At 40.7% G+C, this 16,123-nt stretch overlaps 1 protein-coding gene and 2 long non-coding RNA genes across 19 annotated transcripts in view; 1 reads left to right on the forward strand and 2 right to left on the reverse strand.

Moving 5' to 3' along the window:
* The window catches only part of LOC139994931 (uncharacterized), a 224,570-nt gene that overhangs the window by 2,372 nt on the left and 206,075 nt on the right, over positions 1-16,123 (forward strand). The gene's annotated exons all lie outside the window — the stretch shown is intronic.
* LOC139994950 (uncharacterized) lies at positions 5-5,113 on the reverse strand. Its single transcript, XR_011801823.1, has 2 exons — positions 4,374-5,113; positions 5-4,290 (listed from the first exon to the last, which is right to left on the reverse strand). It is a non-coding gene; the product is annotated as an uncharacterized lncRNA (long non-coding RNA).
* Rdl (Resistant to dieldrin) overlaps positions 6,479-16,123 on the reverse strand; it is a 91,837-nt gene continuing 82,192 nt past the window's right edge. For 4 of the 10 annotated variants that reach the window (XM_072017886.1, XM_072017907.1, XM_072017877.1 and 1 more), the window contains exons 9-10: positions 14,278-14,440; positions 6,479-13,814 (exon numbers count right to left, since the gene is read on the reverse strand). In XM_072017886.1, coding sequence (XP_071873987.1) covers positions 13,669-13,814; positions 14,278-14,440 — 309 coding nt within the window. In that variant the 3' untranslated portion in view covers positions 6,479-13,668. The remainder of the gene's footprint in view (positions 13,815-14,277; positions 14,441-16,123) is intronic. The other 6 variants (XM_072017952.1, XM_072017943.1, XM_072017959.1 and 3 more) reach the window with 2 other exon arrangements.

Raw genomic sequence — 16,123 nt, forward strand, 5'->3', positions numbered from 1 at the left:
CACATTTTCATCCATAACATAATTTTACTCACGCAATAAAAACTTTTACATAATAACGTCGTATCACGTAGTAATAGTTTCATTTAGGTATATCGGTCATGCAACGATACGATTTTTTTTCTTCCGTTATACTCGTTTACGTAACAATGTATGTTATGTTCGCCGTCATTTAAAGATGGTTATGCTCCAAGTGATTTCGAGTGCATCTCTTTTCTTTTTCTGTTGGTATATATTTTTTTGTTTGTTTCTTTTTTCGCTACAAGCTTGTAATTGTTCACAGGCCGTACATGCTCACTGTAAATTGTACGGCTTACAGCGATCGATCTGAATATATAGAAATCGTGATCCTTCGTGAACGCACAGCGGCGAACAGGCACGCGCACGACACCACACTTTTTCCCGATATTCCCCTATATTTATACAAACGTAATTAAAAACTTTCTATGAACAATTTTGTGTATATTTTTAAAATGAAAACTATTTTTTCATCTTTAATGGATTTATCAACAATTATGCAATTTCATGAAATTAATTGCGTCATAAATACAGTCCTCAATTAAATCCTTCTAATTTATCGAGTATATACTACACTGAATAAAAAATGTATACCGTGCTTAATCGTTGGAAATAGTATGGGTTATGTTTCAGTGCGGAATCTAGAAACGTTTTATTTCTTTTCGTTATATATATATATATTTTACATATATATATATATATATATTTAATATATTTTTTATATATATATATATAAAAAGCACCAATGTTGCAAAGTGATTCTACGGTCTACTTTCGATATTTATAATCTTTTAACAATTTCTACTACTCGATTAAGTCGAAGTTCCACCGTTACTATATCAATATTCTTTCGCTAGGAAGCATGAACTTATAAATATTAATAAAGGGAGGGAAGGATCGTATCTCTCTTTTCGTTTTCCTTTGTAACAGTAGCTATTACTCGAAAATATCGTTAAAATATTACAACCTTTCGATATATTCTACGGATTTCACGGAACAAGTCGCGAAGTTTCGAGATCGATATGGATCACTGGTAAGATTGGGTTCGAAAGACCCATAGTTTGGAAAGTAAAGAAATGGCGCGTGTATGCGCGCGCATGACTGCAGCCGCGCGCGCGTGAATCTTACTTATACGTACGTAAAATTATTTTTCATTATACTGATGCATATCTAGACTTTTGTTCCGTTACGAACGTTATTTAGAATATTATTTCAATGAGCAAGTAACTAGGAGAGCCTCTGTTTTATTTACTCCTTTTTTATCTTTTCTTTTGACCATCTCATTTTTTCTATCTTTCCTATATATATATAATATATTTCTTAAATCCTTTTTTTTAGTTAAACGACACACGAACGCGAGGGCACGCTTACGTCCCTTAATATATCCTTTTCTCGGCAGTTAGCACGAGCGATTCTCCGATTCTAACGCATTTAACACGCGATTGCGTATTATAACTTATTAATACACACGCTCATATACGTACATTCTCTCTTTTTCCCCTATCGCATCTGCATTTTCTCCCTCACATTTTCTCTCACATTCGTATTCTCTCATTTATGAATCTCTCTCATTCTTTCCTCTCTTTCTCTCTCTCTCTCTCTCTCTCTCTCTCTCTCTCTCTCTCTCTTTCTCTTTTTCCCCTCTCTCTTTGAGTTTTTTAATATCATCTGATTTATTTACAATGTAATCGTTTCGCCTCGAATCGCGCTCGTTGGATGTCAGTTTCACGATCGTGAACTACGAATGATGAGAAGAAACGCGTAGCTATCGATGAGAACGCGAAAATATTGCTGCAGTGGACGAAGGTGAAGCACGGTGTACGACGAAACGCTGCGAACGGAAATTAATCTTCCACTGGCAGAATGAAATATCCGCTATTTAATTAAAAAATAACTTTAATTTGATATTTATCGAACAAAATCAATATTTCCAATAGCTGATAATTTCAATTTGTAGGACGTTACAGTTCACGACATATCGGAGTAAAAATTTATTCATTCAAATTTTTAGCCCTTTAACGTCGCGAGTGGAGAGAGGCTCGGAGAAGTGGTCAAACGTCGTACTATAAATTTCATTCCATATATATCTTATCTTAGATTTAACATTTTTATTTTTGTATCCGATACAAAAGATAGAAACTCAGGAAATTTCGTGGATAATTATCTTTTAGATTATTCACCTTGAATTTTTCGCAATTTCATTACATTACCGAAGGAGTCAGTATACCATTGTTATGGTGTAATAGTGGATCGTTTCAATTCTACCAGTCAAGAATTCATTCCACTACGAATGTAAACTGTTTTGCAAGAAGAGCGTCTTGAATTGTTGCAAAACGATGGAACGAAGATTAGCTATCTTTCCATTGATTATCGTCTCTCGGTAATTTATATCGAAAACCAGATAAAATTTTATTCGTAATTAATAGACATTGCTAAATGGGAGAGGGAATAGGTTTCGAGGTATTGGTCTGTTACAAAGAAAGCTAGCTTCGGTTGCTGCAGCTGTGAAGATGCTCGTTGAAAATATCGCGAGTGAGATCGGTCGAGAGACACTGTAATTCGATTTACGCGATTCGCGTAACACGACGGGCGCGATTTAGCGTTTGCTCGTGTTGTTGCGCAACAAAGAGGATCAAGCGTAATATTACCAGAATAGCGTTAAAAACAGGGAACAAAAATAGAAGAAGAGCAATAGTGGAACGCGAGTAACGAAAAGATGTTAGGTTTGGAAAGTATCAAAGACTGAACGTTGCTTTCGTTGAGTTTCGCCTTTCGTGTATTCTTTGGTCTTTTGGTAGGTCATATAAATCGCTCTCGTTTTTCTCGTATAACGAACAATTTTCTGTTTGGCATTCGGTGAGCGTTAAAGATAGCCTATACTTTTCCTTCTCGTCGATAGAATTTTCGTTTGTACCGCGTAATCTATATAGTCGTGATTACGAGGATAAATTTTTGTCTATGCACGCGCGTTCTCCAATAGCCATTCGTTGACGGGGTGGGATTGGTTATTCTTCAGCGGACAGTCGCCTTTCTGTGGGACGATCATGGTAATTGAGCTGATATTTATATACGTTGTCGTCGACCATGCATTTTATTCGGATATTACAAAAAACGGTTTCTTTAATGGCGCACGGCTAATCATATATTCAGGGCGTACCGTAATCTGCCCGTTCTTTCTTTTTTTTTTCTTTTTTCTTTATATTCTCTATATCGTTTCTCGTCGTTTGTCTAATCTGAAAAGGAAATATAGGTATATCACATTCGCCAATCGATTCTATTTCGTTTCTCATGCGGACAAAAATGTTTTTCGTGGTCGTGGTTGCAAAACGAGATTCTCGACTTTTTTCGAACGAAACGCAGGAAAAAGATCGAACAATCGGGCAGATATCGAGGCACCCGCGCAATCGGTATATTTTTTTCTTATTTTTTTTTTTGTTCTTTAAGGATCTACAAAAACTCGGTGACTCTCACGGCTCGACTTTGTCATCCGCTCTCGACTACTTGCATCGTCGTTATCATCGTCTTCGTCTAAATGTCTTCTCGTTAATTCTCGAGGAACAGGAACTTCCGCAATAAAATACAGACCACGGAGATACTCACGCACGTACCACGTATGCAATAGTGTACACGCGGACATTCTTTCACGGACGAATCACGCTCTCCCGATTAAATCAGCCACACTCTCACGGATTCTATTAAGTCTACGCTATTGTGTGTTATGTATGTTTGTATGTTCGCACTGCTATATACGCCCCTGTCGTGCAAAATGCAACACTGCCCATTCTCGCGCGTTCTTTTTCTTCTCTCTCCTTTCTCTCCCTAGCCCATTCTTCTCTTTTCGTTTCTCTCGTCGCGCTTTCTCTTTATTTTTTTCGTAGAATCGGCGCGTTACAGCCACGTAGATGTGTTTTCCTTTTGTTTAATTTTATTTAATTTTCTTTCTTAAGGTAGTATAGGTAAACGTATGGGTGTACCTATATCTACCAAGTGCTGGTATATGTATATATTTATATTTATATATATATTTATAATTAATTATATATATGTATAATCGCATCGAGATGGTAATCACCCAACCTACGGGGTATGCTTCGTGTGTACGTGTATATTGTATAGTGTTATGTACTGCGTGTATGCATGTATATAAGTATTATTCTTTATGTGTGTATGTGTTCGTTTTTGCTTATATATCGTGTACGTACATGTATATGTGAATTTGTTGACTGCGTGTATCTACATTGTTCTTCTTATCGTTAACGACCGTAGAATACGTTTCTACAACATAATGCAATTAGTGTGTGTTATTAAATACATTTTAGAATTTGATACTCTCGTCAAGACAGTCCGTCGCGCGATACCTCGTCGTACTTTCGTTCTTCTTCCTTCGGTCGTCCATGAGCACGATCGCTGTATCCGATCTTCGGCCGTTGAATTCCGCATCTTTTACATTCGCGGTCGTTCGCCATCCGATCGAAGACGTTCCGCACAGCTCCGGTTTAGTATACTCTTGGAACAACTCGTTTATTTTTCTTCGCTGTATGTAACGCGGGTTGCAGAGTTCCGATTCGAAGGGGTTTCGAAGTTTTCAAGCGGTTTACGAACGTAGAAACGTGCCAAATCTCGGAAGATTCTGGCAGCTACGCGAACGAAATTGCAAACTTGCGTAATACGAAGCGGGACATGCTTTCTCGTTGATCAGACTCGAGAACAGAAATACACCGTTCTCGCCGAATACGCTCGCGTATATTTACGCCCGACGCCTGCTAATATTGTTCGAGGTTTCAAAGTGTGAATCGTTTCCGCTTGGAAAATAGTGCGAGAAGTTTCGTTGGTGTTTCGTGTAACTTGAACCGAAATACTGGAATCCATAGCATATAATACAACTTTCCCAATATCATCCTCGACTTTTCCATTTATATCTTTCTCAATGAAAAATATAGTATACCATGTTAAGTGTATTAAATTGACTGGACCTTTCGTTTTATTATTTAATCAACAGACTAACAATTTTTCGTTTGAAAAACGTTGATCAACTCGACGTACGGTTTAACCGTCACGCCATACGTGACGCTGGATCGTAAAAAGTTAATTTGCTTAAAGAATGTGCTACGTCGCGCGAGATGGTCCGTGCGACGTCCCTCACGGTCTGGCCGTCAAGGTCTACCCCTCGTTACACTGACCGGCAATAAACCCAAGGAACCACCATAAACCGAATTTTTTCAGCTTAACTTCTATTCATATAAGTATTTTCGGTTTATGGATGGTCCTTTAAACAGTCCTTCGGTTTCTTGCACGCTCTTACTAATTACGGAGAAAGCAGATTTGCCCAGCGAAATAGCTGGTTTTTCCCCAAGGACAATGACATCCACGAGCCACATCTGCAGGAGACTTTCTCCTCGTATTTCGTTTCTTAACATTGGCTATAACCGATGGGGATCGTTACCCTCACTTTTCTACCGAAAAGTGTGAACAACGAAACCGCGTTCTTAGTTCAAAAAGGATATACCCACACCGAGCTTTCCTCCGTAATAGTACGAGACGGGTCTACTACTCGGGCAGTCAAGTATACTGTCCTATCACTCATCGGGCAATCAAGTCTACTGTTCTATCACAACTCGGGCAGTCAAGTTCTCGGTGCTCTACCCATCAAATCGATCAACCTTCGGGTCAATCAGTTGTTGTACTTTCCGACACGACGAAATCAAACGGCACGACGAAGTCAAATAATTTCTGTCGACGCAATAAGTATTGTAGGCTGGTGCAAATAAATGTATATATATTATATAACTGTAGATTCCAGTTATATTCAAAACCAAACATCCCTATTATCCCACAAGAAATAAGGGGATCGCCCTGCTCGTGGTGTCGATTCGTATAATCGTAACGGGAATTTACGACTCCCGTTGACGCGCTTCAACGCGACCGCGTCTCCCCGCGACTGGACGAAAAAACAGAATGCAAGCTGTCCTGGAGAATAAACTCGGCCGTACTCGCGACAGCGTTAAAGCAGATCCATTAAGATCGTAAAAATGATTTACACCCGCTGGAGCCTCGAACAATATAAACTGCAAAAAAGCGAGGTCATGAAAGTCTGAAGAATCTCGTTCGCTAATAAACACACAGAGCATGGTATGAAAGCAACGGGAGGCTAAATTAAATTATAAATATTCGATAGTTGTTCGAGTCTAACGTAAACCATCTTATTAATATCCATCGATCAAAGTTCACATGTTTGCCATTTTATTTTTTTTTTTTTCATCTGTTTTAATATGCTACGAGCAACATTAAAACGAAATGTTCACATTAACATCGGTGTTTCGCTTAAAAATCGAGATTTGAGCAACGAGTTACTCCGAACGTATGTATCTCTTTCGATTAAATTCTTCTCCGTCACTTTCTTTCTTTTTCTCTACTTTGTAATTTTCCTAAATGAAAAAGGTTGGCTGCCAAATCAATTCATATGTTTGTATGTGTAGTCAGACACGCCCAATGGTATATATTCGTAACCCGGCGGTGTTAATTTTATTTTGAGCAGGATGATACAAATTGTTTTGTTCTTTTGTTCGGCTACGAAACCTAAGGGAACGGATACAGGTTACAAAACACGTTGAACACGGTTTATCCGTTCGAAGATACATCGCTATATTGGAGTTGATCGAAATGTTCGTCGTGTTTCGCGAGATCGTTGAGCTTGCGCGCGTTTCGTCCCGTGCGTCGACGCGAACAGCAAAGCGGCGGTGCAGCGAACCGCGGATCGTTCGTCGTGAAATCGAACTAGGTGCAACGAAAATACAACGGGAGAAACGTTGCTCCGAGTATTCTCCTGCTATCGATCGATCGTCGAACCGAAAATAGGTCTCGAGGAGTTTAACACCCGTTCAGACAGATTTTCCAATTCCTTAGTCGCTTAGTGCTTGTTTTTCTCTAATTCATTTGTTTCGTCGACTGGTTTATTATTTTTATTTTCCCCCCCGTGCATCGCCACGATTGACTAAAACGTATATTGCAATATGAAGTTGGCAGTTTTCGTTACAACGCGATTTGAACTCACATGGTCTTGTCGTGTGCACGCCCGTGGCTTGATTTCTTGTTCATTTACGATATCGGTGCATCGACGAGGACGACCATCGACCACGATATCGAATCGTGCCGACGAAAAAAACCTTCGTTCCACTTGGTCGATCTATCGTAGAAAATACTTTACGCTCTCGATAGGAACATTTTCTTCTCTCTGTGTGCACATTCCGTAGAGTATCCTCAAACAATGAGAAACAAGATCAAGAGCAAGATTTTTTGCTGTTCTGCTGTTATACGCGAATAAACAACGTTGATTCGAAATGAAAATCTGTGCACACCGAAGGGTACGCCGATCGAGGAGTTTCGTTTTGAGCAATTATGCGTTTCCCGAACTTCGTGATAGGGCTCAAGGATTCTCGAACGATCGTATAAAATCGAGTAATTGATTTGGTACTATTTTGGAATCGTTAGCGTTAGAATCGTTTCGATCCTGCACGTTCGTTCGATATCCCAACGAATTTCTCTAGGGTAGACGTGAAAAATCGTGAAAATCGTAAACTAATTCGAACATTGTGGTCGTATGGTCGCCTACGTTGTTTGGTGCACGATTCTCGATCGATTCGTCGATTTTGGAAAATACTCTCGCTCGCCGCGCATCAATCATTCGCTACGTTTTCTTTTTTTTTTTCTTTTTTTTTATTTGAAATACTTAAATACTCTCTCTCTCTCTCTCTTTCTCTTTGTCTTCCTTCCTCTCACACTAATTTAACATTTTTTCCAGTTAATCACTCACTACCGAACGAACGAACGAATGTACGTACTCACTTCGGTCCCCCGACGTGCCTCCAGTCTACTTCTTTTGTTTTTTTTTCTTCCTATACTTTAAAAGTGATTTACCTAAATATGTGCGAACAGTCACATTCTCGTGTGCACTACATTTGCGTATATATATTTATATATATATATAATATGTATATATATGTATATATATATAATATGTATATATTACTTCGCAGTAGGTACTCTTTGTTTTTTTTTTTTTTCTTTAACGAATACAATCGCTCTGTATAAAACTCGTATTTACAAGATGATCGATTTGTATAGTATTAATAGGTTTCTTCTCTTTCTCCCTATTTTCATTATTTTTCTCTTTTTTTTTATGTTTTGGTTTCATCCTTTCTTTTTCTTTTGTTTCGTCTCGTTTAAATGCCGAGATGCCTGCGCGCGCGTCGATGGTGCTCACCGGTAATTAAACGATATCGTTTCATTTCGGTAATATAATTACGTGGTAATATTTATATCTATATATATACGTAGGTGACCGTCGGTAACGCGTGTCTTCACCTTTTCTCTTATTCATTTTCTTTTCTTCATTTTTTTTTTCTTCTTTTGTCTTTTATCCTGCCAGAGGACAGAGATCGTCGTAAATTTCTTAATTTTCATCCTTAAAACGTTTATGTATATAATATATATATTAGTATAATAGTATCAATAATAATAATAATAATAATAATAATAATAATAATAATAATAATGATAATAATAATAATAATAGCAATAATAATCATAGTAATAATAATAATTGACCGTGGTCGGTTCGGAGGAACTGGCGCGCGATTTTCAAGGCACGTTTTAACACGTGCGTCAGCTTGTTCGTGATGACGTTATATCGCGGATTAAGAATTTCTTTCTCCTTTTTTTAACTTTCTTTTCTCTGTTTTTTTTCTTTTTTTGTCACGCGTGGCGTCGTTGGGGAAGAGAAACGTTAAGAAAGTTCCAAGCGTTATCGTTTCGACACTTTGTCGCGAATCGACGTTTGTTCGCTTGCCAATCGTTATCCAATGGTGTTTTCAGCGTAAGCTGGTGTTTCGAGGGTGCTCGAGATCTAGACGGTGAGAGAAACATTCCTCGAACGAACTTTCGAAAATATAGATTATATATATTTATATATGTTTGTGTAGGTAGACGTGTGTGCGTGTGTCTAGTTGTGTGAATATATACGTACGAGGTATGAGTTACATCCTATATGAAATTTCTCTATCTTTTTGCGCTTGGAACGTATCTATTGCGTTTCCGCCTTCACGCGCGTTTACTTTCCGCCGAAACGTATCGAATAAGCTTATATATATATATATATGTATATATATATACACGCACACGTAATCATTTCGCGCAGAAATGGACAGGAAATGTTCGAGTGTACACGATTGCGATCTGTCGTGATTCACCGAATCGGTCTCCCGACTCTTCTGTATTATTACAGTTTCGTTTCCTTGGTGTTCTGTTCGTGCACTCGGATTATTATCTAATTTGTAGTTTATGGCGGGAGAAATAAAATGGAGAAAAAGATGAGAAAAAGGAAACGATTATCGAGGAAGGTCCTTTCCTTCGTTCTATCGGTATAATTCGCTTGTAGCTTAGCCTAACTACCTATTATAGTTCGCTCGCTACGGAAGAGCTCCTTACCCTCGTCACCTTCGTGGACGTGCCAGTTCCTCGTGTACACGCGCACACACGGCTTCATAGATTCAACGTAAACAATAGGCACACGTATATAACGTACATACGTACAAACACGTGGGTATGCATGAATGCATACGTGATATACGTATGAATAAATGCATATAGACACTGTAGAATATATCACAACGATAAAACGCTAGTTCCTTTTCCCTTTCTTTTTCGCTATAATAGAGACTCCAAGTAGATAACAGATGTACAATTATATATAAATTGCGTAATAATGCTTCCGTTGGGGCGGACGTGGAAGTATCGTCGATATTACTTACAATTATCATCATAATACGTGCAGAACGAAGAGACGAACGAGGGTTAAGAATGTTAATTTACGTCCCGTCCCACCTCGCTGCCAGAATCGATCGACCCTTTTGCCTTCATCTCCCTTAGGTGCGTATTATCGCTTCGACTATCGTGTTCTCGCCCGATCGACACAGATCGATAGAGCGTCGCCCCTTCAACGGTGTATCGTTCGATCGTTCGACGTAATAACAAGCAAACGCGTAATGCAACGCGCCGATAACAACGACGGTGGTGGCGAGGTTAATCAAGGGGCATTCGTTCTCTCGTAAGTTGCACGGGTTTTTGGAGGGTGGTGGAACGGGACGGCCAAACACGAACTTCCCTCGGCCACTTCTTCCGTATATTCGAGGGGGATGGCGACCAAGGAGATCCTCGAGCAAGATTACCTACTTTTATAAAGAATTCTCGCAGAGTACCAAGGCAAGAAGCTCCTTATTAAATGCACAATGAGCAAGAGCGTCTGGCAAACGGACTGTTTGGCGATTGTAGAGAAGAGCGGCGGAGAGCGCTCGGGAAAAAGAAGGAAACGGAGAGATCGAGAGATAGACGCGAAAGACAGGGAAAGAATTTGAGCGAAAGAGAGGCAGGTATGGACAGTGAGAAGGAGAGAGAAGAATAGAGGGTGGTGGGTGGGTTGGGCGTGTCAGCTGGTCGATATCCTGAATGGCAAGCTTCCACGACCCAGTCTGCAGCCAGCAAACCACGTTGGAAGAGACAGAAGAGACAGAGAGAAAGAGGGACGAGGGATGAAATGAAAAGGAGAGACAGGAAAGCAGAAGTGTGTTACATGTACGTACGTACGTATGCGTATATGCACTTGGGGAATCAAGATGATTCTCGTTCGTGTGTGCGACACTGGCATTCGTGGATGTGGTTAAGGTCCGTGTCCGTGAACGCGCGCGGTCGCACACAGTGAGTAGGAGAGATGGTGGATGGAAAAATGCGAGCATACAGCATGGAGTATCCAAAAGACGGAAGTAGAACGGCATACAATTGGCGTTAATTAACTCAGCAAAAACGTACCGACGGAACAGCTACCGGGGAAGACCAAGGGCCTCTCCACGGAAGGACCGCGCCGCGGTGTACATGTGTTCGACGGTAAAACTAATCCACGCGCGAGGATAAATGCGATCGCTGCTCGTTTTCTCGGATGTGCTTTATGCACGGCGTCGCACGAACCATCGCGACACCGTTCTTCGCTTACAATTTCGTTTGTCGTTTTGCTCGATAGGACGTCAAAAGTATTTCGAATAGGAAACAAGAGCGTTTATGTTGCGTTTACGGTTACGGTTGAGAATAACTCGTTGCAGAGTGACGCGCGACTAAGAAGAACCATTAAAAGAAGGACGATTCAAGGGAGATCTTTTTTACTCTTTTCTCTTTTCTGTTTCCTCGAGATTCTCGCGTCGCTCTCTCGCTTCTCTTCCCTTCTGTCCTTTCTACCGCATTCTTCAGCGAGGACGTATTTTAAATCGTTTTCGCGAAAGCGTTTCTCTACGCCTGCGTGCCACTAAACAGAAAAAAGCTGTTTGATTTCGTTTGATCGCGGTGCGCTTCTCTTTTTTTCTTTTCGTGTTCTGTTTCAACGCTAAAACGACGGGAGGAAAAAAGCTTACTTCGCAGCCTGGAGCGGCTCGCGTTCAATTTGCGGACTTCTCCTTGGCTGGCCCCTCCCAACCTCGTGTTTTGCAATTTCGCGAAAAATTGGAATAACTCTTACGTCCGACCTAATCGTACGTTCTGGGAGTAGATCTCTACGTATAACAGTTTTTTTTCGCGGCTACGTAGTAGTACGAGCTAAAAAGTTACTCCCCGTTGAGCCACGTACACGAACACGTACAGGGTTGCGCGCCGCGACGATTCCACGGAAGTTACACGATTCCGAGGGAGGATCGCGATCATAGAAGTGACGGAAATATAAAAGTCGCTTCGTCCGACGAGTTCTATAAATGGTAAAAAAGTGGTATAAAATGAAACGGACACACATAACGTTCGTGGCAATAAAAAAGACATTCGAGAAAACAGCTCTACCTCGAAATGATGCGACTCGCGTTGAAATTGTTGCTCGCTCCGCTCGTCGATCCGGCCGCGTCCATCGGGATGCTTTGCGATTCGTCGCGATCGATCTTTCTTCTGGCTCGATACAGACGAAGGATCGATCGTATTTCATCGGGAGGACGCTTCTCGAGGATCCGTTACCTCGTGTGTTGTCGACGCGCGGATAGTCGTGTACGTGTGTCTGCACGTAATTACCTAACGTGCATGCGCGTACGTACGTAACGCATTTACGCGGCACATGCACACGTATGTCTCCTTACATACGTGGATACTTAAAACGTACTTACTTAACGGATTAAGTCGCACCAGTCTCCGGTAGTGAACCGTTTTTTGTCTTCGTTCGAAACAAAAACCTTTTCTCCTCGACTCTTTTTATTCTTTCGTGCACGTGCGCTGGCGCTCGTAGAGTAACACACGCGTACGCACGCAGATACGCAGGTACGCATGTACGCACGCACGTACGTACGCACGCACGTACGCACGCACGCTCGCACATACGCACGTACATATACACACATGTATAGGCACGCACGCAGACACACACGAAGGCACGCACTTGTACACGTAGGACAGTGGCGCGCGCGCACACACACAGTCACGCGGTCTCGCACACGCAGATTCACGCGATTCTTCGTCGTTCCGCTCAATCACATGTACACTCGAGCGCCATTCGAGCGACGATCGTTGAATTCTCGATCGACTCGTTCTTAGAATTTCTCGTTTTCCATCGGCCTCGTCTCGATTCGTCGGTCTCGAACTGACGGGCTTTTATTTTGTGTTCTCTCTTACGTTTAGTTAATTTTTTTTACTATATATATATATATTTATTTATTTATATGTATGTATATATGTATGTATATAATGGTGGCTAAATTGACAAGTGTTTATATCGAAGGTATTCTCTTCTTCTTTTTTAAAGACCTAGGTATCTAGACTGGCAATGTTTAATGTATGCACTCTCGTGGAATCGCAGTTTTAGTTTTTGAATTTGTTTTCTTTACTGTTCTCTGTTTTTCTATTTCGTTCGCATTTTTTTTCTTTTTAGTTTTTGTCCTCCGCCAGCGATCGCAAGTTTTCCACTTTCAATCTTTCGCGTATCGTGGATAATATACGCTCGCGTCGTCTTCGCGATTAAACATGGGAACGAGAGTCAGCGATGGGTCGCGTAAAATCGAAGATCACGTCGCAGGCGCAGGGAGATTTACGATCAGCGCGCTACGATTGGAATGTCACGAAGTAGTCACAACGCGTTTTAGTCGTCCGACCGGTCTGACCAGCGGCTGTCTCTATCCCTTACTCGATCGAAGCACATAGGCGCCCGGCTCGTTTGTTACCTCTTCGTCGACGTCTTTGGTCTCGACACTTTCCATTTCACATCGAAACAGTGTTCGCGGTCAAGTTAGCCATTAACAATCGCTAACCCCGATCTCTATACGCTTCCTTAGTCGTTCTCGCTTCGAACTTCTTCGCTCTTCTTTTTCTAGTTCTATTCGTCGATCCAGGATGCCAATATCGATCTAGCTTGTACAGTTTATCTATCTCCCTTCGTATCGAAGTAATCACAACGTTATTTTTAGTCCGTCGCACTCTTAGGACTTTTAGTCCTGGCGGGACATTGATTCTTTTTTCAATATTTTTAGACCTATTTCGTAGTTCCTGCTGCGAATCGACTTTATCCCCTGTTCCCAATACTTTCGTATCTGTCTTTGACCGCACGTTTCGTCCATCGTACACGCGCGATCGTCGCCTTCTCTTCGTTTATTTCGCCTCCTCGAGAAGCACCAGATCGTCCGCCACGACGTCGCTGATGTGCAGGTAGATGATCCAGTACATCAGGTTGAAACAGACGAAACATACAGGAAACACGATGCGGGAATATTTATCGATATCCGATGGCGTCATACCTAACAAGAAAAATTCATCTATGCGTTAACTTGTTTTAACGGACAAATCATATACATGTGTGTTCATATTATGTATTTTTTTTTTCTTAAAGAAAGCGATTATCGTGATGTACAGATGTAAATATATTTTTCTATTAATACATTGGTGTCTTGCTTCTTGTCGGAGAATAATTTTACCAACGACTGTGGGTGGGTAAAGGTTTGAATAGAGTTAGTTTACAACTATGAAACATTCTTCTATGTAATTCGCTATGCAATTGTTCAAATCTGGTTTTAAGAATTTTCTATACTTATCGATTATTACTGTCAATTCAGCTTAAAAATTTAAGAATAGGTAACCTAGGGAATCAGATATTTTAACTTCATTTTTTAATGCCTTTTTAATTTCTCGTAAAAGGAGTACAAAAGGAAAATCTCGATATAAGCCGATAATTTGAGAGATAGAATGAATATTCGGTCGTACCGTAGAGCTTGCTGATATCCTTGCCAGGATGAATAAGATGTTGCGGCGCTGGCGCTACCTCCTCATCGGCTCGTCCGTTTATGGTATTTTCGAGTGTTCCACCTTTGCTGTGTGCCTTCGGGTCGTGCACCTTGAACCGCACCTCCTGGACAACACGGGACCACTTACAAGAGACACGGCAGTTCGGCGTGGGGTGTCCTTTTTCGAGGAGAACCCCTTACTTTGGTAGATTGGCATGCGACATCGAGGATGGACAAACGCGAGTTCTACTATATTTTACTCTTTTTCTTCCGTAATTTCACATCCTACAGTGACTCATAAAAGTATTTGCATACTTGTAGAAATCTTTTGTGAATACATTACGTGTATTCATAATATGAAACATTCTTAGATTTCATTAGCATTGTAACGAGATCCGATTACCACGATTATATTGGTAATGTTTGAAATAAATCTGAAAATATATATAGAAATTGCAAAAATATTCGGTACAGCTATGTATTCAGTACATTTAGACATTTGCACGATTACAAATATATAGCATATGTATATTTTGCAGAGATTATAGAAGTATTTAAACAGCCAATTGCCCACTATATTAATAAATCGTAATATTCAATCGGACCATATTTAACACTTAATATACGTTTAAAATGGCTATTCACGTAGTGGATTAATGTGGATGTATGAATAAATATCTTGTAATTCTTACGTATATTTTCAGTTTGATTTCACATTTTGACAGTATAATCGTGACAGTCGAGTCTTATTATACAGCTAAATTTTAAGATGTTTTATATACGATATACATATATTATATAGTGTTCATATAACACGTTCAATCTACATATACGCAAAAGTTTTCCATGGCAAGTATTGAAATACTTTCACGAGTCGCAAATCTATCAAACGACTCACCTGACTTTTAAGATCTACGCGACTTCTTTACTTCCCACCGTTCATTTACGTTCAATCTGTGGCTCGAAATGTAATGGAATTCTAGCGGATGTACAAAGCGGTTTCCGCGTTAATGCAAGCTTCGTGTCCGCGTTTAATCATGTTTGAAAGTAGAAAACAGAGAGAAAGACATCGGGGCAACGTCGTTGTGCTTTTATCTATGTGTCATTTTCATTAACGCCCCTCGCTCCTTTTCTCTTTGCCGCGTGCTATTTTTTTTTTCTTTTCCGAAGCTGCAAAACCGGCCGATGAAATGAGCCGTGCGACACGAAGCGACTCTTGTTTATATCGCGCGCGGTGCGACCCGCACAGCGTGTCAAAGAGCGAGTAATTAATCCAGTTCAAAATTAATTAAACTGCCTTATCCTGGCGACATTTTACGCGCGATACCGCAATGCAATCCATCCGACGGCACCGCCTTCTTTCCAGTCTTCTTTCTGTCTGTCGTTTCTCCCCTGGCCTTCCCCTCGTCCCTTTAATATTTTTCGTTCTCGTTTCACAATCCCCGAGATTAAAAGAAAATTTATAGTGCATCGCATGTCCGAACACGAACCGCCACCACCGACCGGCGTAACACGACCGAATGGGAATTCTTTTCAGAGAACCTTTTAGCTTTTGACCTTTCGCGGCTCACTCGTTTTTCGAACGACAAAAAAAATATCTCGTTTTTTCGTCCCTCTGTTTTTCATGTTGGTGCACGGCGAGGATCGAACCTCTGGTTATCGCGAACAAACTATACGGTTGATCCTCGTGGTCGAAAGTGTCGTGTCATGACGTTAAAACTTGAAACTTGCGAAAAAGTAGCGAAAATAATTGATGGTATACGACGATAAAAAGGCAATGCTGGACTAGCAAAAGTAACGTGGCAGCACTAACGTGATTGCTAGTA

Source organism: Bombus fervidus, chromosome 2 (genome assembly GCF_041682495.2).
Source record: "Bombus fervidus isolate BK054 chromosome 2, iyBomFerv1, whole genome shotgun sequence".
Lineage (NCBI taxonomy): Eukaryota > Metazoa > Arthropoda > Insecta > Hymenoptera > Apidae > Bombus > Bombus fervidus.